Source organism: Amphiura filiformis, chromosome 6 (assembly GCF_039555335.1).
Source record: "Amphiura filiformis chromosome 6, Afil_fr2py, whole genome shotgun sequence".
In the NCBI taxonomy this organism is placed as follows: domain Eukaryota; kingdom Metazoa; phylum Echinodermata; class Ophiuroidea; order Amphilepidida; family Amphiuridae; genus Amphiura; species Amphiura filiformis.
In genome coordinates, this window is record NC_092633.1 from 50,006,222 (window position 1) to 50,022,876 (window position 16,655).

Sequence of the window (16,655 nt, forward strand, 5' to 3'; positions counted from 1 at the left end):
TACGCAGGGGACTGATCCTGGTTGTGATGATTATAGACCTTTTTCTCAGATGTCACCAATCAATCGATATTGGGTCCAGCATTCGAGCGATCAACTTTGCGCCACGCTAGGCGTCTTATGCGGAATTGCCAGCTCGCAGAGGAGAAAATATGCAGTATTTGGTGTTTTCACACTGTTGGCATGTGGGAAATGCACGTATTGTTTGTTTACATCTGAGACCCCAATATCGATTAGGTGACGTCATCAGAAAAAGGTCTATATGTGGATAGACTAGGAGACTGCGCCTATATAGAGCTGCGTCCCTGAATATTGTGAATTGTTTAAAAGGCCTTGGCATTGTGCACTCTAAATCCCTAAATTTATTTCAAAATTTATTGTACTATTATTATACCGTCTTGTGCATGATGATCATGTTGTAATGCAGTTATTGCATCTGCTGATTCACTTCTTGAGGACAATCCTGAGGATGTAGGTGTCCCTTTGCTGGGAGAGCCAGAGTCTGTATAGATTCAAGATAAAATAAACATTACATGGTATATCAACTGATTATGAGTCTACTTTTTGGTTGTGTAACGTATTAAACACCTGCCCAACATCCCAGGGCTATAGTTTGGTTCACCTCAAGTTTGGTAGTGACGTCAATACTACTTCGCGTTTTGCGCCGCAAGCGTGTCAACAAACCGCCCATGTACGCGTGCGTGTATACTCAGGGCGTTTAACCGTACGCGCGCGATTTGATATTGCGGCGAGCTAAATTCGCACATACGTCACTACCAAACTTGAGATGAACCAAAGTATAGTAACTTTAATTTAATGGTAATAATAATGACATTTTGAAAAATGCCAAAATCCACCTTTGAGGAGGTCCTCAAGGTGCAGGAAGAAGTTACCAAATTACAACGTCAATCAACATGGGAAACGTTTTTAACACAAGTCTCAAAATACATAAATGACAGTCAGTGTAAAAATTCACTGACCATCCAGGATTTGAACCGGGGACCTTCGGATCACCGGACTGGTGCTCTACCAGCTCAGCTAATGAGTCAGATGGATAAGAGCAGTGATATTATTATTGATAGGCGTTCAATTCAATACCTGTCCCCTATCATCTTCTCATCGATGAAGCTTAAAAAGAGGTTTTGGAAATCATTCCAAAATCATATTCAAGACAAGACAACCAACTAGACCTCTGAGCACCCATCCCTGACCACAGCGTTAAATGGGACCTTATGTGACACGATCTGGTCCATAGGGGCCAAAGGCGGCAAATTTGAAACTGAGATAAAGGTAAAAATATGGAGTAAAAAACAATAAAATACATAAGAAAATAGACATCAAAAAACTTCATAAAGAAACTGAACAAAAAGGTGTTGTTCAACGATGTATTTAATATAAAATAATTCACTGACGTTTCGTATTTTTTATTTTATATTAAATACATCGTTGAACAACACCTTTTGTTCAGTTTCTTTACAATTTTTACCATGGGATGTAACGTGGGACTCTTAACGTTTTTCTGCAAAAAACTTCATAACTTTAGAACCAAGTATGCTGGACCTTTGGTGTTTTCAGTAAATGATAGCCTATCGTATGTATAATGTAATAATTACACTACAGTAACTCATTTTTCAAAAATGCCTCCTATGGCCCCCATGGACCAGATCGTGTCACATATATTCATGATGATTTTGACACTTGACAGGCTAACGGGAGTTACTATGAGTGGAGAAATAGAAGCTCCTTAGCGCATACAGCAAACGTGTGATTTCTGCTGCATTAGCGCTCATTTTAAGTCCACATCGCAGGTGCATTGAAATTTGAGCTAGGTTTTTAGGGCTTAGTGGTCAAAATTCTCATCGCATGGTGGAATTTTCATCGGCGAAGCAAGTTGAGTTTTGTTCAACTTTATTGCTGCACGCTTGTGATTGGGTGCTAGAAAATCAAGGTTGGCAGAATGACTTTAACGCCCGATGCAGACTCCACATCGTGGTCATGATATCGCGATGAATCGTCCAGTACATTTTGGGAATAAACGATAGGAATTTTTTTCTTTTTTACTATCCTCTACCGTGTGATATTTTAAGTAGTGGATGCCGGAGCATTCTCATTCTTAGTCAGTTAGGCCTAAAAATTATTTTAATAACTGTTAACTATTTTTTTAAGCAAAAACTACTGTAAATTACCGTCATAAAAACTCCCCTTATTAAAAAAATGAACAAAACTTGCTTAGAACGTCACATATTCTGTTGCGTGTACTGCTAGCGTGCGTGCCTATTCCGCACTAGTCTACGCATACAACGCGATACATACACGCACCTCTACAAGCGTGGTACGTGTTATCAACAGTCGTGATGACGACACCCGAAAACATGCAATGCAGCGATTGTCCAATCAGATTATGTGTCTACGAACTAGACCACTTCCACTGACTAAGAATTGATGCTGCAGTGTAAAATAGCATCACATCATTGTGCGATGTTGTGATGCGGAGTCTGATTCGGACTCTAAGCATGTGGTGTGGAGTAGTGTGAGTAGACACAAGTATTTAAGAAAAGGAGGACATGCACATTTGCATCTTCATGAAAATTGTTCTTATGTAAATTTTATATCCACTTCGGTATGCGCATCTAAGTCAGAGGTCTAGGTACTTGTTTATCTGGGGTACGCATGCCTTGGTCAAATGCCTTACTGATGTACAAATGTGCCACACACAGCGAGGCTTATTAACAAGCTCGCATCAGGATACCTACCATTTGAAAGCTGTTTTTCCACATCTTTAAATGCCAGCCCTGCGTACAATCCTGGGGATATTCCATACTCCATTCCTTTGCCCTCAGACAGAAAACTATCTCTGTTTACAATTGACACTGAAATATAAAATCGAGGAAGGAAGAGACATGCAATTAATATTCAAACATAGCAAAATTCATTAAATTGTCTACAACTCTGCCTTAAGTTTTTGGCCCCGAAGTTGAAATTCTGATTAATTTTGACTGTGGCTTGGTGGGTGGATTGATGGATAGAAAGATTATCCTCCAGATGGACTGGCCAAAATAAATCTGCATATTTATATGCACAATTACATAATATCACAGAAACTGTCAGAAACTGTCCAAAATGTTGTTCACCATTATAATTATAGTCTTGTCTCTCACAAATCTACTGGCCCACCAGGTCAGAATTGTTGAGTATTTACAAAATCTACAGGGCCACTAGGCCACCTCTTAATCCGACCCTAATATATTAAATTAAATGAAAGTAGAATTTGAAGCTTGCTCAACTTTTTCCACCATAACAGAATAACAACCATTTTGGCTGTCCTCCCTTAGTTCCGTAGCACTGATGAGCTTACTTGATTGCAACTAACTTGATGGACGGATAAGCATGGATACATATCAAAATGATTGGTACCCATCAATTTTGATGTTAATCGAACAGCCTGCATCTTCCAAATCTAACATTGGATACTTTTGAAATGTCCAGAATATATAGTTTATGGCTTGTTACACAATTTATCTACAAATTATGTAGATTATTTGTTGAATTTTTATGTTATCCATTATCAATGGAAACTTATGAGTACCAATCATTTTGATACAGCTTGTATGTATGGATGGATGTTTAAGGTGCGGTTCCCTTTTAGATACGAAAGGATTTGAATCAGACAAAATTGCATTATATTCATATCTGCTGGGGAAACCATGTTTATCTTACCATCACTTTCATCACGTCTACGCCTGAACTCCTCATTCTCCCCATCCTCTCTCTCTTCCTCAATATCCTCTATTATGATCGGTGGCGCAAACTCAGGAATTCTAGGCACACTGATCTCCACTGCACCTGTTGCTATGCCAACAGACTCTGATGATTCTCTCTTCTCCTCATCTTTCTGGAGTTGTGATGCGACAGGAAGCATTTCTGGTTTTGTTGTCTGCGGTGGTGTGTTCTCTGGACTGATGGTAAATTTCACTGCTTTTCTGGCGGATGGGGATGCACCCATCTATAAATCAATCAACAACAATCAAAAAATCAGTTATGATAATCTAACCTTCCATAGAATCCAGGTATTTGATGGAGAAAACAGACAATTTATTATATTCCCGCCACAATATCGCTATTAATGATAAACCAGAGATGTCACTTTGTGTACTCATAAAAATCCAGTACATGAACAAATTCATGAACAAAAAATGTCCCTTTTTTAGAGGATAAACATATGTACAGGATCCAAAAACAGTGACAGCACCACACGGAGAGGAAACCATGGTCAAAACTCTTTCCCACCAGTTGCTCCCTCTAAAAACCAAAAAATAAGCAAAATCTTCTAAAGTGGATGGAGGGTAACTGTGGGCAATCTGATTATATATATGTTCCAGCGATCTCCTCTTTTCTCATCTTCTCTGATTACACATATCTAGATAGTTAGTTAGTGCAGATTGAAGTACAAGCGAATACAACAAGTGCATGAGCATAATGCCCATATCATACTCAATGAGTGACAGAAATATTACCAGTGATCAAACACCAAATCAAATCACGTTGACCTGTGTGTGATAACCTCCAGCCGGCAGTGATTGCACAGTAAAGAGCAGAAGCAGAAACACCAATAGCATTATTGTAAAACACTATATCACGTTTCAGATATGGCTATAGTCTGTCTCATCTCAAGTTGAGAGCAGGTGGTGGTCGCATTGCATTCTCTAAATTCAGTAAATGTTCATCGTCAACCGTGTAATTGAATGGGATTATTTTGAAATTTTAAAACGCTTGAAATATCACAAACAAATAGGCCTATGTTAATAAATAATATAAATACAAGCTAAAACCGTTGGGGTTCGATAATGAACCCCACAAAACTAACCAAGTATATGGAAAATGCCATACGGCCGGGCGGTTTCACAAGTTGCCGGCTCGATCATGCCATTCGCCGCCTGGTTGAGAGTAACGCCATATTGGACTTTGTAGTGGCAGATTCAAATCGCGTGCTAAACTAATCCCGCATGGCGTATACACACTCGTAGAGGCTGGCTTGTCCATACGCTGGCAATGCAACCACGTAAACGCACTGATTCAAGTATGCCACTACAAAATCCAACATGGCGTTACTCTCAACGAGAGACATGACACAGTATAATATGTTGCTAAAAAATTGCTTTAAAGTCAACATAGGCTGCGATTTGACCTAATGTCATTTCTCGGATTTATATTCAACTTCTGATATTATCAATCGCTTTTCTGATCAATTTATGGAAAATATGTCATGAAAAAGTATGATATGGGCATTCAATATGTTAATGCAATAGCAAGAACCAACCTGGCTGGCTGCAATGGGAGTCAGTGTTGCCATTTCTGACACCTTGGGTGTACTCCCGCCAGATCCTTGTGAGCGCAGAGTAGATAATTTAGCCTGTAAGCGAGTGAGTGGTGTGAATCAAGCAAAGAGCAAGTAGCTTGCAGTTAGGAAATAGTGCAACCAAAATGTTAGTACCACCATATGCATGCTTAATAGTAATAGCAATGCCCCTAAATAACTAATGGGCTATTCCAGTTGAAATCCATACCCCCTATGGAAGACATGATCTTATTCTTTCACACAGGGAGTGTGAATTTCAAATGGAACCACCCATTCAGTGTCGTCTGCTCCATAATGGGTTATTCCAGTTGAAATCCATACACCCACTATGATCTTAATCTTCCACACAGGGAGTGTGAATTTCCAATGGAGCCACCAATTCAGGGTCGTCTGCTCCAAAATTGGCTATTCCAGTTTAAATCCATACACCCCCTATGGAAAACATGACCTTAATCTCCCACACAGGGAGTGTATATAGATTTCAAATGGAATCACCCATTCAATGTCGTCTGCTCCAAAATGGGTTATTCCAGTTGAAATCCATACACCCCCTATGGAAGACATGGCCTTAATCTTCCACACTGGAGTTCAAATCATTTAAAATCTACACTCCCTGTGTGAGAGATTAAGGTCATGTGTTCCATGGGGTGTGTATGGATTTTTGCATAATGCCAAATAAGAGTTTAGTATAAACTGTCCATATGTAACATGTGAAGTGCCTTACATGATTTGCTGAGTGCAGGTAGCAACCATGGCAATTAAGGCCAGAGTAATGGAAGACACATTCGTCCACGACCGAATTTGAGATTTGTTGATATTTATCAACACTAAGATGTATTCTTTCACTTGAAACTGATAAAATACAACTTGCTAATATTTATTCATATTTTTGCTTGATTTATTTCACTCTTTTCAACTCTAAAAAGTCACATGGCTCAAGACAGCTTAGTAAATTGGCGGAAATAATGAGTCAGAAATGCGCTGAATGCGAAATATTGTGTTTCTGGCGTGTGATTCGCGTCGGCGTGATGGCGCAACTCTCTTGGCGTATGTCCAACATGAGTCAAAGCGCATTCGGTATGTTGTTAACGCCAGCAAATGTGGTGTAAACAAAACAAAAATTTGCAGTCAAAATGCCACTTGGATTTTTTAATTATTTTGAATTTTGGCGCACTGAAAGCAGACATTATAGATTCATTGGTGCAAAAAGATGCATATTTAGACCATGCACCAGATACAGCTTTAACAAGTGTGAAAGTCTTACCGTTTTAAAATTTAAGGACGTTTTGTGCATAATTTTGACATTTTTTTACTAAAACATCGATTTCTCAGAGTTCACTTTTGACAATATTGCGCGATTTTTGTGACAAGATAACTCGAAAAATATGCAAGCAAATGGTAAACTTTTTGCTCTATCCTTTAGAGTACATCAAAGTCTAGGGAAGGTTTTTCATTTTTTCAAAATATTTGTTTTAAACAAAAATATACACCATTATGTGCAATTTTTAGCTTAATAGAGTGACAAAATGGTGTATATTTTGTTTTAAAACAAATATTTTGAAAAAATGAAAAAACCTTCCCTAAGTTCATGTCTCTTCTTCATGAAAAGCTAACTAATTTTTTTTTACTCGAACGGATTTTTTTTCTAAGTTGTCACAAAAAATTGGGGTAAAAAGTGAATTTTGTGACTTTTTTCAAAAACTTGAGATTTTTGAACAAATCTGACGTCACCATGGAATTCCTTGACTCATTTCCTTTCCAAAAATGTATAGTTTTATATACTTTGGACATACAATTCAGAAATAATGACGCTCGAAAAGGTCCATGTTCTCTCCCATTACTCTGCCCTTAAGCAAAAGAATTAGCAATATCACCCTCCGTAAAGTCAATTTTCAAAATTCTTCTGTGGTCTGGGGACAAGCTAGGTATAAGAGATTGCTGATGACTCATTGTCATTGATTACCCAATCAGCATGATTGTTTATCACTTCTGCGCTCACGCTTGTTTTACGCTGGATGAACAACACACCACAGAAGAATTCAAAAATTTACTTTAAATAATGCAAAAGGGTATGATGATTTATAGTTGGTTACTATTCGTCAAGAATGCAGTGACCATGATGATCTAATGGATACTCCATCTCAATGGGACAATATTATCAGTGAGAAATACATTCAAAGAGAGATTAGTGGCAAGAAAAACCAGATTAATACTAAATGAATGATTAGGATTTAGCTATGTTTCATTTGGCAGAACTTGATAATATTTTTTCATCCCAAACAATTAGTGCTGTATTTTTCTGGAATACAGGTAAGAGGTGGATGATGTACTCAGCACATGTGAACATGTGATGTCCAAAGTCCATAACAACTACAGCAACCATGTGTGCATGAGAACAACAAAGCTCTCTACATCCAACTCTGAACTAAACCTTGTTAGTACTTAATTTTATAGAACCCAACAATAAAAACAAATTAGTGCAATCATATGCAAAGCAAATGTATAGCATGATTAGCAACAATCAAGCAGTATGAGAACAATCTGTTATTAAAATCCACACTACCCCTGTGGAAGATTTTGGAAATATCTGCCACAGTAGGAAAACAAATTTCAAATGGAATGAACACATTAGCAACTCCATTTGAAACTCACTCTCCCTCAGGGGACGATTCAGGTTGAATCTCAGAGGGTGTATGAAATTCAAATGGAAATGCCTAATGTGCTCATTCCTTCTAAAATTGTACTCTTTCTGTGGCAGATACTTCCAAAATCTTACACAGGGGTATAGTGTGGAATTTAAATGGAATAGCCCAAAGCTTGTGCTTGTCAGAGCCATGCAATCATCAATCGTGCTGTCGTGTCACCCACATCATGATACCACCCTTGGAAGCGACAGTAGAGGTGAAGATGCGGCTTTTAAAAACTTGTAGTAAACAACAGAGAAACTGACCTGCTAATAATATTAAATGAAGGGCAGCAAAGAAAATGTATGGCTCTGACCAGCGTCCGAGCAAAGAGATTGGTATTTGGGATCGCCGTCCATCATAGCACTGGTCTCGCAAACCAGAGGTCTCCAGTTCGAATCCCCTTTCAGCCCAATTTTCTTCATTTAATATTATTTCCCATTATACAGTATATGTAATGAAGATTTAAATCACTGCCAAAGGACTTCTTGTTTTGGACATAGTTTTTGTTAAAAATCATGAAGCTATCAATATATTATGGCTGTGCATATAATGTTACATCCTCCCTCACCTCTTCAAGAAAGTCGGTAGCAGTCGGTGTACCATCAGTACTGCTTATCTTGCGAGCCAAGGTCGGGCTTCCACGTTTCTTGTTTCTGTCCTTTTCTTGCTGTATAAATTCATTGAACCTACGCAAAGAAAAATCACATAGATACTTTTGTTATAAGTTAACATCAGCAGTTTCTTTCACAAATTTAAAGGAGAAATTGGTAACACAATGCAGCCACTGTTGCCAATATTTGAGAAACTCCGGATCAGCCGGCTTAAATTTGCAGGGCACTGTGCAAGGAGCGAAGAGGACACAGTGTGTGCTCAAATAATGGGAAACAGGCACTGTGTCCTCTTAAAGCCATACTTATAACATTTTCACATAAAATAGATTAGTTTTTCTTTGCCATAAAATGTTAGCTTTTACTGTCAGATATATCCTCTTTTAATTTTGAGCCGAGGCAATGCAAAGAGAATTCGAATTTAATACCAGCGCCGATGTCGCCAATACATATTACTCCTTCGGTAATGCTATGGTACGATCCTTTGTTGTGTAGATTACCGTCCCGCACGCCATGTACGTACTGCATTATGAACATTGCTTCTGCGTTCGACCAATATTTCCGTCGTAATAATAAAACGATGGTTCCTGTGTTTTATCCAAAATCTCGGATTTTGACAAAACTACAGCACCTAGGGGAAAGTTGGTTTAATAAAATACAATATGATATATATAAATTTATAAATCCAATCCAAATATAATCGTGTAAAAAACCCAGAATTTTGAAAAATATTGAGGGCGTCTTCCTCATGTTATAATATGGCTTTAAGGATTACATCAGATGTTGGCAGAGACTGCGGACGTGGACCATGCGACAGAATGAACAAAATGACCATTAACCATTGCCGGTGTACCATCTCTTTCCATCCTGTGACCACATTCCTGACATTGGGCAATTCAATTTACAATCCAAACTCCCCCGTTGAATCTTCCACAGGAGGAGTATGCATTTCAAATGGAATTAACACATTAGGCAGCTCCATTTAAAACTCACCCTCCCTCTGTGGAAGGTTCAGATTGAATCTTTCTCAGCGGGCATATGAAATTCAAATTGAGCTGCCTAATGTGTTAATTCCATTTGAATATACTCCCCTGTGAAAGATATTTCAAAATCTTCAACAGGGGAGTGTGGGTTTTAAATGAATAGCCGGTTGCCCCTATGCAGTCTCACCTTCATGAGTTCATCCGAGTAGACTATTATTATATGCAAGACCTTTACACATACACATTTTGGCTGTCAAGAAACAAGTGTTTTCCCACTTACTTCACATTCCAGTTAGTGGCAACTTCACAAAGCATTTGTTTGATGTGAACCATGTAGTCCTCAATTTCGAACAGCAAATCAAGGGTTTCTGTATGGAGAATGAAAAATTACAACAATATATACATTCAAAATACATTACAAAGTCAGGATACGAGGCTTTTATTTATTTTTCATCAGAGGGCTGGGAATACAGGAGATTTTGACCAGTTTGCGGGATAGCGAGAGATTGTGATCAAATCCGGGAGTCTCCCACAGAATGCGGAGAGTTGGCAGCTCTGCAGAGTGCCCCAGTTGGTGCCCCCCCCAAAGTTTGCTTGTCCTTGTACGACCAACCATTTCAAACGTTCTGTCCGAAAAAGGTTTGAATATACATATATATTATAATGTGACTGCAGCATCAAATCTTTTCAATTTGCAATAGACCTCAAATGTGGCCAGTGACACGTCTTGTGGGGTTTGGTATACATAGCACACTATATATCATTAAGGTTTATTTTCAGTTCATGAATTCGTACTGGTTACAATGGTCTGAAGCTCACCCAGATGTGGGGGTGTGTGCGTAGGTGTTTGCCAGCAAACAAGGACACACACTCACACTTAAACCATGGACCACTCTGCAATGGGGGACCATCCTCGATTAAAGAGTATCTACAAATGACCGCAATTGCATGTCCAATGTATTTGCGAAATACATCCTCTATCATACGCGAGCTATACTGTCTGCAGTTGCTTGGTAATATTTCATAAACACAATTTTTTTTTTTTTTAATGGGGAATAGGTGACTGGTAGGTTGACTGAGTACGGATTTAGAAGGTCGTGTTCGCATAGTCCTATAAAACGATGTCCATGTTTGAAGTCGATTACACATGGGTGCGTGTGGGTGGTGTGGGGTAGGAGTATTCTTACCTTTCTTTAAAGGTCCCACGTCTGTTTGTCCCTGCGGTGGCATCAATGATGCCAAAGTAGCAATCTTGGTTTGAAGCTCACCCAGATGTTGTTCTAGTTTATTATGATCAGCCTGATGCGATAGGATGAATTCCATCTGTTTCTGCTCCACATACTGTGAAATGTCCGCAGTCATTGTAAACACTTCAATCTGCGATAGAATACTACTGAAAACTTGCTTGCTCCTGAAAAATAATAACACATTAAAATTCACACTATCCCAGTGGAAGATTTTCGAAATATCTTCCACAGGGGAAGTATGAATTTCAAGTGGAATGAGCACATTACGCAGCGCCATTTGAGTTTCATACACCCTCTGAGAAAGATTCAACCTGAATCTTCAACACAGGGAGGATAAGTTTGAAATGGAGGTGCCTAATGTGCTCATTCCATTTGAAATTCCGTGTGGAAGATATTTCCAAAATCTTTCACTGGGGAAGTGTGGATTTTAAACATTATTCAAAGCTGTAATATGATGCTGACAGAGATTTTGGCTTCAGTTTTTGACAGTTTCTGGCGTACCAAATCTGTATTCGCTTTAACCAACATATCTAAACAACCAAAACTAACATTTTTATCAAATAACTTTTGAAGCCTAAATCCAAGAAGTATAATCAATCGAAAGTAATTTCAATAACCTGGCATGTTAGATAACAGAGATGTGATGATGGAGGTAGAACTTTTTGAATGGCCCTCGTATATCGCAAATTTAAAAAAAAATCAAAATTATTTGATATCAGAAGGACATTCCTCATATACAGAATGCAACTTGGTGTATCTGATGTGCTCTCAGGTTCCACAAAAAAATAGTGTGCAAAGATGGGTGACCGAACCCTTAAACAAGAAATCAACAAAATAAACTAGTTTCTTACTTGTCAACGATGACACAATATTCTTCTCTAGGTGATGTAGGTGATCTGTAGGCTTCCTGATGCGGCAATGGCAAGGGTGGTAAAGACAATTCACGTAGCATAATTGCACTGTATCTATAAGAAACACAAAACAGGGAAACGAAATCTAGTTTAAATACCAAGTCGGCAGTGTGTGATTGATTGTCATGCGGTGTTTTTGTTTATTGCACGAGACATCTTTTTGAACTAATTTCTGAAGATATCTATTGAGAAAGCCATGATTATTTCATTTCACTTCATTTCATTTGTTTCATTTAATTTCACGTCACTTCACTTCATTTTATTTGTTTCACTTCATTTCATTTCATTTTCACAAAGAAAGATACCTTCGTAGAACTTTTGAATGTTGAGCCAAAAAATTTCAAAATTTTAGGACCATTATTTCCCAATTTACCAATCAAACCCTTTCATTTTATTATCACAAAGAAAGATACCTTCATATAGAACTTTTCAATGTTGAGCCAAAAGAATTTCAAAATTTCAGGACCCTTTTTCCAAATTTGCCAATCAAACCCAGTCTGCTTGTTCTCTGTTGACATCAGGCAGTCTTCAGTAAATGGCTCTTTTCAGGGCCACTAAAACTTTTCAGAGCCATCAGTAGGCAAGGCACGTAGAAACCTTGTTATTATACCATGTCTGCCCAGATTAGAATCAAAAGCTAAGCTCAATGACTTATGTGCGACCAAAATTTTTTTTTTGGGGGGGGGAAGTGTAAAGAAATTAATTTTGTGTTAAATTTGGACAAACATTTTGACTTTTGGTATATTGATGGGTCCAAATTTCTTGAAAAATTGGTATATTGATAGGTCCACTTTCAAATTCTCAGTGGCATACCCCTAACCAAAACAAACTTAAGTACCCCCCGGGTTTGGTGCAAGAATCAATTACACAGACAGTACATATCATTGTGCAAAGAAGGCTAAAAAAGAGCCACCAAACCTTTAAAATTAGCAGATAGGCAAGGTCTGCTTGTTTTCTGTAGACAAGGGGCAGTCTTCACGGCTCTTTTCAGAGCCATCAGTAGGCAAGGGGCGGTATACATGTCTCATTCTTAGGTACTTGTCCTGAAGAAGTCAGAGCTACTCCTGACAAAAGCTTGACAGTTCTAAACTTGTCCGACGGCGAATCCGCTAAAACCCACTAATTCTAATGGAATCTGTAGTGTGTCTACAACAGAATTTAAGACAGAGAATCGGGACTCGACCGCCGTCTTGATACAGACATGGAGCAAAAATTGGGGGAATTCGGTTTCACTCGGAATGCACTCGAGGCACGACATGAATGAAGGGCTAATTTGAGAGACGCACTTGATGCAACCAAGAAGCTTCAGATGAGATGCAGGAATGTTTTTCGTTCGTCTCCGCGCACCGTCCGCTAATTTTCTCCCCATAGCTGGCGGCGCGATTGTATGTGGCGGTATAGGGAGTCCCGGTTCTCCTTTTGTATTTCTGTGGTTCCTACTTACTTGAAAGACGCAACCATGTTATGCTGTCCAAAGTACTGGAAATGATGCCGATGCAGAGAGTGTTGGCACGGCGATGCGCTGCCACGACGACTGTATTCCCTGCCATAGAAACGGAGCTCAAGATACTTGGCAAATGACATATGCCATGTGTCAAGTGACATCGGCTGTATTGCACTCACCTTTGTATCGTTTACGAAATAAGGTAAAAAGAACATTAGAATTACAAACGAAACTGCAAAATATAGTTTCACATGTAGCATTACTTGATTTAGTGAATAATCTTTCTGCAATCAGATCCTTTTATAATTTTACAAAAAAATTGGAATTTGTTTTCACATTTTGGCGAAAAATTCAAGTATACCCTATATCGCATAATTCGTGTTCAAATTGCATTTTCTGAGATATCTGCATTTTGAAATTAGTGATTGCACAAATTTCAATTTTTTTCATCTATGACGATACCTTTTTCATGCATTTCACTGGATTTGCTTACAAAGTAGCAATCTGTTAACATTGGGCTATTCCATTTAAAATCCACACTACCCCTGTGGAAGATTTAGCTAGAGTCTTCCACAGAGGGCGTATAAGTTTTGAATAGAATACACAATTGGGTAACTTCCGTTTGAAATACTCACCCCAGTTGTGGAAGATATAAACACCTCAAAAGAAATAAGTCCCCCTCTGAACATGTCGTCATAACATCGTAAGGTTTCATTTTGTACCAACAAAACTAACTTTGAAATAATTATATGACTGTTTACTAAGTGCTGTGTGAAAATGAGAGATTTCCATGACTTCAGGGCTGAATGAGCCTAAATTGAAGGCAAAAACTGCCCTTTTCAAAAGTCACAAAGTAGGCCTATGCCTGTCACAAAAGTTGATTCATGGCTTGTTACTAATGGAAAACCCCATGTGTTTGAGTGCATGCAGTTTAAAATCCTCACCAAGTGAACATTTACTGTAATGTGTATCGATTCTTGATCATTCAGCCATGCAAATTCTCTTGGTGCAGAGTTCAGCACAGTGAGTTGTAAGATGGTCAGTTCCATTCCTTGTCCCAACACGCCTTGCAGTTAACAAGCATAGGCCTACTTTGTGACTTTTGGAAAGGGCACTTTTTGTCTTCAATTTAGGCTCATTCAGCCCTGAAGTCATGGAAATCTCTCATTTTCACACAGCATTTAGTAAACAGTCATATAATTATTTCAAAGGTGGTTTTGTTGGTACAAAACGAAACCTTACGATGTTATGACAACATGTTCAGAGGGGGACTTATTTCTTTTGAGGTGTTTAGGTAAAGCCATAATACAGGGGGGGAGGGTAAGGGGTTTCAAAATGATTAACTTTGACCAATTACATTTGAAAAACATATTCCCCTGTGGAAGATATTTCCAAAATCTTCCACAGGGGAGTGAGGATTTCAATTGGAATAGCCCATTGTGCTCAAATATCAACTTCGATCTTGAAATTCCTTTGTTTTCAATTGATGTCTGTAATGTCCATATCTCTGAATAAGCACTGACAACACTGGCGTCACATAAATGCACAATATGGTAGATGTCATTGTGAATGAGCATGAAATTAAAGTGTCAGAAAAAAAAAAAAAAAAAAAAAAAAAACACGACATTCACATGTATCAAGTTGTGAATACTCTCAATCATCTGGGAATCGTAAACGAGAGATAAGATTAACTCTAGTCAACCAGATAAACATACCTTGGAGCAACCAACGTGGACCTTGAGGACGTCAAAGTCCTCGACCGTGACTCACGGTGGTACGAACGAGGAGTTAAAGAAGCCATTTGGGTTAGAGCAGAACAACCGTCCCTCAACCGTGGTGGAGGACTCAGAAACAATCTCTCACACGCCTGGGACAGAACCATCAGAACTCTACCTCGCCAAATGACGTCACTTTGTGACGTCATCATGAATCAAGGTGTTTAACATCACAACCCAGCTGAAGGTCAGTGGTTCTGGCCACAACGTTGGTTGCTCCAAGGTATGTTTATCTGGTTGACTAGAGTTAATCTTATCTCTCATTCACATGTATCCTGATAACAGAGATCTCCATATCAAATAGATCCGAATAAGGGAGGTTGGGTTGTTCTTAACAACGGTTGTTTTGTTCTTAACATTTTATTGCATTTATATATTCACACTCAACCTTTCAATAGTACAAAATAATACCAGGTCATACCTGTTTACATTTTCTACACCAACTCCACATGAGAATCTTATCTGTAGAGCTTGGTATGGGACTCTCTAGCTTGCGTAGTAGTACATAGATGGCGCCTGTCCCATGCACAAATCGTCTCACATGATTTACCATTGACGTATCACACATGGAGTTTGGACATCTATAAACTGGGCTATAAGAATATAAGCATTGCAAACATATGGATATTATTTTGTTATTAGTAAGCAATAGGTTCAATACCACCAACTTTCTATTACACAATGGCAAAATAGGTAATTTCAAGCACAATTTTCTCATATATGGAACTCAGACAGCGAATAGACATTTATAATCAATTACACGTAAGGTTGAATCCCCAAATAACCAAAATTTCAACATACGATGACCTGAGACTTATCAAAGGGGCATTCTAAACCACGGAAGTACAAAGACTAAAAATTTACAGTGTGCCCTCCTGAATCTCACTGATATTTAACATATCTTTTCAAAGAGCAACAATTCTTAAACAGTTATATCTTTTTATTTATTTATTCATAACATTCGGCCGAAGCCAGGCTAAGCCCAATAGTGCTCAGAGGCTACTAAATCCGGATGTGACAGGACAGGGATATGGGAAGAGGTCCGATTTTAGATGTAGGAGGAAAACTGGAGCACCCGGAGAAAAACCTGGGAGGACGACCATGGATCGGCAATCAAACTCACATGTGGCACCGCGGGGAATTGAACCCCGGCCACAGTGGTGAGAAGCGAGTGAGAAGACCACTACAATAACCCGCCTTCCCATTTGAACTCTTTGAACCCCCAATGGGCTGTAAAATTGGGACAGGCAAATTTATTCAAATGACGGGCAAACCTGAATTTCTAGCTAAGACCCTGCTAGGAATGAAGGAGGAAAAGAAAAGATTAAAGGGATCCCTCCCTAAGTCTAACCTGCATAGTTAGACCAGGTCTACCGGGTCTAACTTGTTCTGTGCACACGGACCTTAAAAGTTTAATAATATAGAAATGTATATAAATCCGACACTCACCTGAAACAGAACTTCTCAAGAAACTCTCCTAGCGTAAGATCATGGCGTCTGTAGAATTCCATCGTAACCACCCACGGATGCACGCAATGATTGGGAGCATTGCTTGATTTATGAGAATAACTTGAAAACTGTAACGCAATATGCTGATGTAAGAACAGATCTAAACAGTCAATCCTTCTTGGTAATGTCATTTCTGGA

General features: G+C 38.7%; 2 protein-coding genes across 3 annotated transcripts; both read right to left on the reverse strand.

Annotated features, from left to right (window-relative positions):
* Positions 1 to 172: 172 nt before the first annotated feature.
* On the reverse strand, positions 173 to 9,995 carry LOC140155552 (uncharacterized). 2 transcript variants are annotated; one of them, XM_072178433.1, is made up of 5 exons: positions 9,912 to 9,995; positions 8,609 to 8,726; positions 3,715 to 4,000; positions 2,751 to 2,867; positions 173 to 499 (listed from the first exon to the last, which is right to left on the reverse strand). In XM_072178433.1, exons 1-5 carry the CDS (start codon positions 9,962 to 9,964, stop codon positions 372 to 374), a joined length of 702 nt encoding a protein of 233 aa, XP_072034534.1. In that variant the 5' UTR covers positions 9,965 to 9,995; the 3' UTR covers positions 173 to 371. The 2 variants fall into 2 exon arrangements, with proteins under 2 accessions (XP_072034534.1, XP_072034535.1); XM_072178434.1 differs by lacking the exons at positions 8,609 to 8,726; positions 9,912 to 9,995 and adding an exon at positions 5,315 to 5,403.
* Positions 9,996 to 10,289: 294 nt separating this feature from the next.
* On the reverse strand, positions 10,290 to 16,648 carry LOC140154586 (1-phosphatidylinositol 3-phosphate 5-kinase-like). The gene is made up of 6 exons (XM_072177154.1): positions 16,458 to 16,648; positions 15,430 to 15,601; positions 13,234 to 13,412; positions 11,730 to 11,843; positions 10,819 to 11,042; positions 10,290 to 10,384 (listed from the first exon to the last, which is right to left on the reverse strand). The coding sequence occupies exons 1-6, from the start codon at positions 16,646 to 16,648 to the stop codon at positions 10,290 to 10,292; spliced, it is 975 nt and encodes a 324-aa protein (XP_072033255.1).
* Positions 16,649 to 16,655: the final 7 nt, after the last annotated feature.

What these genes read in the sequence shown, in the direction of transcription:
- LOC140155552 (XM_072178433.1), bottom strand. Translation starts at nt 9,964, where the DNA reads ATGGTTCACATCAAACAAATGCTTTGTGAAGTTGCCACTAACTGGAAT. An exon ending in GCCACTAACTGGAATGTGAA is followed by an intron (nt 8,727 to 9,911) that starts GTAAGTGGGAAA and finishes TTCTTTGCGTAG; the next exon opens with GTTCAATGAATTTATACAGC. An exon ending in TAGACGTGATGAAAGTGATG is followed by an intron (nt 2,868 to 3,714) that starts GTAAGATAAACA and finishes TTTATATTTCAG; the next exon opens with TGTCAATTGTAAACAGAGAT.
- LOC140154586 (XM_072177154.1), bottom strand. Translation starts at nt 16,648, where the DNA reads ATGACATTACCAAGAAGGATTGACTGTTTAGATCTGTTCTTACATCAG. An exon ending in GGTGTAGAAAATGTAAACAG is followed by an intron (nt 13,413 to 15,429) that starts GTATGACCTGGT and finishes AACGATACAAAG; the next exon opens with GTGAGTGCAATACAGCCGAT. An exon ending in TATTGTGTCATCGTTGACAA is followed by an intron (nt 11,043 to 11,729) that starts GTAAGAAACTAG and finishes ATTATTTTTCAG; the next exon opens with GAGCAAGCAAGTTTTCAGTA.